Here is a 5,522-nt window from a genome sequence, read left to right on the forward strand (position 1 = left end):
TATCGGTGATATATTGAAAGCCAATATGATGTTTGTATTAAGGAGTTAATTATGATCATATGTGATTGATATTATAAGTATATGATATGTAGCTTACTCACAGAGCTTTATAGTTTAACCTTTGTATTGTTCTGTCTTTCAAGTTTTATAGACTTATTAAGGATAGAAAGTTGTACTAGAGAAATCGTGATGCCCGACTTGGATCTTGTACTATTACTTTATGTATGATCCTTTTTTATAACTTCTTGTATCAATTTGTTAATAAAAGTGTACACCATAATGAGTTATGATTTAAATAAAATAATTGGCTTATTATGTTTTAAAAATCGGGTGTTACAATTTCGAGCCTTAAGGCTTCTAATCATTGAAATACACCAGGCACAAAAGTTTCCAATCCCAGTGAGCTTAATATTTATAATAGTAGTTATTGTTGGTGATTTTATCACCAAATATATTTTAGTATAATAGACTTAACATGTGTTTCAAGAATAATGTTTTAGTTATAATACAAGTTAGGAGGTGTAGGAGTGCACACTTGTATTTACTAAAACATTGTTAGTACCGAACACTAATCTATTGTGTCAAGTCGGGGGTCCCGCCAATTGAAACATGTAAATTTAAGGACTAATCTGTCTTTTTGAAAGATACAAATTGTTTTCAGTTATCCGTTGATTGGATAAATCAAAGAAAACGTCGCCAATTGAAACACAGAAAAACCGGGAAACGCTTCCTTCTTCATCTTCTTCTAAAATTGATTCTGATTTTGTGCCTAAAATCAGAATTGCTGCATCAGGAATTATCCTAAGTTTGGATTTCGTGATATCCAAGGCATATAGGGTCGAAATATCAAACAAGGAAAGTGATTACACGATTCCTGTTTTGTTATCCAGATTTCCATAACCCTATTTCGATTTTCCCAACAGTTGTGATATTATCAAATGGGATACTATATGCAGAGGAGAACATCAAAATTAACATCTTCATTTTTTCCACTACTAGATTCTTTAGCTAGACCAACCATATTCAATAGAAGGAAAAAAAACAGACAACTGTGAAGAGTAAATCGTCAAGCTGGTCACCACAAATGATAGGATTCCCAACACTAGTCAACCACAATGTCTAAAGAAAACTAACAATTAATAGATAATCAAACAAGACAAATTAATAGATAATCAAACAAGACAGGAAAGTATAAAGTAAAGAATACAAGAGTAAGTAATTGGTTTACTTATGACAACAACGACCTGCCATATTTACAATCTAAATAAGAGGAGAAAAGGAAAAAAGAAAGGCTCACAAAGGTCGTTTAGACAATTTTGAAGATACCAACTCACTTAGGCCTTTTAGCTGCTAAACTGAGGTGCAGATCAGTTCTATTGGTTCCATTCTCCACTTGAGTTAATCATAATAATACCTGCTCCTAATTAGAGTTAATTAGAACTACGATGAGATTAGATCGACAAAGAAGGTCAAGATTCTTCAAGGATACGAAGGCAAAAGCCAGAAATCTATGAAGAGCAAAACAACTCATAGCAACAGAGAACTTAAAACAGAAAAAGAGAGAACAACAACCTAAGAGATAGAGAATCAAAGAAACCCTAGATCAACCCAATCGGTGTCAGATCTCCAAAGAGTATCACACATAAAACCCTAGACAAACACAAACTTTGTCCGCTTACAATGAATCATAACAATGGAAGGAGAGATCATAACCTTAACTTTTGTACGAATGAGCGTCTGAAGCATCTTCGTTCAATGAAGAAGAATATCAAAGCAACCTTGCTCTAATACTGTGTACACGATATAAACACGCAAACTTACAACATGGACAAATCACTTTTAATTTATTGATGAACCCGTTCGTTTACATGCAACATACAAGAGAAAAACATCACTTTAACAAACATATTCTACTTTTAAATAACCTAATCTCTCATATTAAGCAGATTACAAAACTAAAACACGATGAATATTGAAACCCTAAATGGAAAACATAAACACTTCTCTGTGAGTGAGAATGACGAGAGAGAGTTGTGTGTATGTGTAAAGGTGATGTTAATGAACCATCTACACTCTCTTCTTCAATATATAATCGGGTCAAGACAATAACCCATGGATCAAAGGATCCGCATGTCCTTCACCCTCAACTTCTAAATAAGTGAGCCGCAACCACTTCTTTACATGATATTACAATTTTTAGTGGATCTATCAATATTTATTCATTATGACATCTGAATGCACTTACCAACACTACCTTGCAAAAGACAACATATACAAAATCTACCCAATTCAAGGTATAATAAATTGTTAAGTTTGTAGAACTTAATAATCATATATTGTAACACAAGTTAACTTCAGTAGCTTTCATACGATATGTAATTAAAATACATATAATTGTTACCATTTGACCTTCTAAAAGACAATAAAATGATAAACCGCATATTATGAAACTCTATCTATATTGATTACATGAAAACGTACATATACTTATGTGTTATCCATTTATCTACTCATAGATAATAGCATCAATTCTGGCAAGAATCGTAGTTATTTAGAGCTTGTTTTCTTGATGGTTTTCCAACCATCAAGCAATCGATTGGTGGGGTGGTGCTTGTTTTAAGTTCTCCATAGATGTTGGAACAAAATGGTTTGCTTAAATGATCACTTCCTTGTACTGGTCGTAATTGTATAGTGTCTAAAGTTATATCTGTACATGGCAAGCTATCGCTGCATGCAAATTTAACAGGGTTTACAGTATACGTCCCTCTTATGTTCTCAAATGATATCCCTGAAACAGCCACAGCTGATGTATCGTTCTTGCATTTGCTCCCATCACAATAGTATTGATCAATTACGATTGCAGTTTTGACTTGAGAAAGTTGAATGTTCGAAAATACCACTCCTTGCACGGAGCCCGAGCCTCCCTACAAAAAGTAATAAAAAAGAAGGCTTTAAAGTCTGTTCAAGAGTACATGTACATACATAAGAGTAGTTTTAAACTTTTTCACGTAAAAATGGAGACGCTTTTTAATTACCTGCCATGTCTTTATTCGTACACCATTCATTGCGTCATGGATCTTTGTATCAAGAACAGTTATATTTGAAACACAAGCCTTCGTATTATCTTCACCAAGGCTCCCTATGCTTATTCCATGGCCAGGTCCACAATCCACATTTTGAATGTTTACTGCTGAACAACCGGTTTGTATGGAAACACAATCATCACCTGTCGAATTAAAACACCAACACTAATTTTATATATATATATATATATATATATATATATATATATATATATATATATATATATATATATATATATATATATATATATATATATATATATATATATATATATATATATATATATATATATCGTTTTTTGATAACAAAAGGTTAAAAGATGTGTTTAAAAAATACCACAAGCGAGTTTACTGCTTTGGATCGTTACATCTTGAGAGTTTTGCAAGTGAATTCCGTCTGTATTTGGACTGTCGCCTGGGGAGGAAACTGTAATATCGGAAACCTGAACGGATTGACAGTTATCAAACTTGAGGTGAGTTTGTGGGCTGTTTTGTATCGTTATGCCCGTCACTGTCACATCAGAACTTCCATAAAACCTTATAGCCTGCGAACATATATATCATTAAAACGTTAGAACAAATAACTAAATCGACATTTTTACACACATAAAAGGATATTGATCAATCGGCTCTTGTAGTTCTTACTGTTGGTTTAGTTCCCGATTTCGTCCACCAACCGGAGCCTTGACCATCAACTATACCGGTTCCACGGATTGTGATCCCATTTAGCTTTGTGAATTCCAGCCATTGAAGGAGGCCTGATTCCCAACTTCCTGAGGCTTTTGGAGCTATAATCTTGCCATCTAACTGAAAAAAATAATAAATTTATAGCTGATTCTCATGAATGAATAAGCTACATATGTAACAATGAGATCGAAAAGTGAATTGAAGTTCACCTGAAAGATAATGTTTGGTTGACAATCGGGTCCAGAGAAAGATATGGGTTTGATCAAAAAGACTGAACCTTTGGGAACAACCATGGTTGATGCCTCTAGCTTACAAGCAGCAAACCATGCTGCTTCAAATGCCTGTTTGAATACAATACATTTGGTCAATCTTGAAAAATATAGGTGACAAAATGAGCAGATCTAACGGGTTGGAAAATGGGTCAAACGGTTTGTTCAAAAACAAGTAAATTCTTAGATTAGATCAAATATATCTCAAATATGATGGGAAAGACTTGCATACCTTTGTATCATCACTTGTCCCATCACCTTTAGCACCGAAGTTTAATACGTTAAAGATGGTAGAGGTTTTCCTATACTGAAATGAATTCGGCATGCTTTCTCCATACGAAGGGTAAAACGTCTCTCTCAGCAGCTGCCTTGAGCCACCGTGGTGCCGCCATTGCTTGGCCTCTCTACTGGCATTGGCCCCAAGTTTCGATGACCACAGAAGTACAAATGTGAAGATGCCATATATGCAGATCTTCGTATTCTGGCTCTTCATGTTTCTTCTTGTTATAGAGGTTAAAGAGGGCATGTTCTTTTCTTTTATCTGGGATTTAGTTAGTCGGTTGCTTCAAATCCATTAGATTGAAGGGGGGGTTTTATAGAGGAAAAATGTGGTTAAATTTTAAAGACAAATTAAATTGTTTTCGTTATTTCTACCTATTGAAATTATAACATGTGTCATAATTTTATATTTATTTAAGTATTTTCTATTAAGAATATTAGTTTATAACCGTGAGAATTATGGTTATAAAATTAATTAAATTTATATAATAAAAATTTATAATTATTAATCAATTATTTTAAATAAGTCATTTTAAATAAATTATTAATTAAGAGATATATCAAATTTTTAAAGTTTTATTATAACTTCAAATTTAACATATAATTAGAAAATGTAAATTTGAATTTTGAAATGAATTGTCTAATATATCTACATAACACATGACATAATATTAATGAAAATTTGTATTAAAGTTACAGTTGATAAAAATAGTTTGAAACTATTCATTTATTAAAATAGAGATATTATATCAAATAAAGTTAAATTGAATGGTGGAATGATGATAGGTAGCAATTTAATTTTTCAACTTTAAAATATTATTTATTTTAGTAAACTTATGTTTAAATAAAAAATTAGTTTACCACAAAAAATGGTAATCAGATTTTTTCCTTATATGTTTGAATTTAAAATAATTTAAAATTTATTGGCTAGATTTGCCTTCTTGTAAGAAATATCTGCTGATAATATATTTTGAATTAGTGGCGTACCTCTATTATTATCTTATACTATTTTGACTAAGTTACATCTTGAATTTGGAAAGATGGTGGATACCCGCAAACCTCCAGGATAGGTGGTGGATACCATTGTGATGTCTTAGCAGAGTAAAATTATATATTATATAGTAAATAATAAAAATGAAAAAATTACCATTAAATTAAATAAGTAGACAATCGAATGAATTCTTGAAAAATTACAATAAAGTCT

At 31.9% G+C, this 5,522-nt stretch overlaps 1 protein-coding gene across 1 annotated transcript; it reads right to left on the reverse strand.

Moving 5' to 3' along the window:
- Positions 1-2,334: 2,334 nt before the first annotated feature.
- On the reverse strand, positions 2,335-4,583 carry LOC111883084 (polygalacturonase At1g48100). The gene is made up of 6 exons (XM_023879452.3): positions 4,272-4,583; positions 3,980-4,111; positions 3,729-3,890; positions 3,421-3,628; positions 3,036-3,226; positions 2,335-2,924 (listed from the first exon to the last, which is right to left on the reverse strand). Exons 1-6 carry the CDS (start codon positions 4,563-4,565, stop codon positions 2,526-2,528), a joined length of 1,386 nt encoding a protein of 461 aa, XP_023735220.1. The 5' UTR covers positions 4,566-4,583; the 3' UTR covers positions 2,335-2,525.
- Between the last annotated feature and the right edge of the window lie 939 nt (positions 4,584-5,522).

The sequence above is a fragment of the Lactuca sativa genome, chromosome 4 (assembly GCF_002870075.4).
Source record: "Lactuca sativa cultivar Salinas chromosome 4, Lsat_Salinas_v11, whole genome shotgun sequence".
NCBI classification, from domain to species: Eukaryota; Viridiplantae; Streptophyta; class Magnoliopsida; order Asterales; family Asteraceae; genus Lactuca; species Lactuca sativa.

Coding starts and splice junctions, on each gene's coding strand:
- LOC111883084 (XM_023879452.3), bottom strand. CDS start 4,565: ATGCCCTCTTTAACCTCTATAACAAGAAGAAACATGAAGAGCCAGAAT. Junction 3,891..3,979: donor AACCAAACATTATCTTTCAG/GTGAACTTCAAT, acceptor TATTTTTTTCAG/TTAGATGGCAAGATTATAGC. Junction 3,629..3,728: donor AATCGGGAACTAAACCAACA/GTAAGAACTACA, acceptor ATATGTTCGCAG/GCTATAAGGTTTTATGGAAG.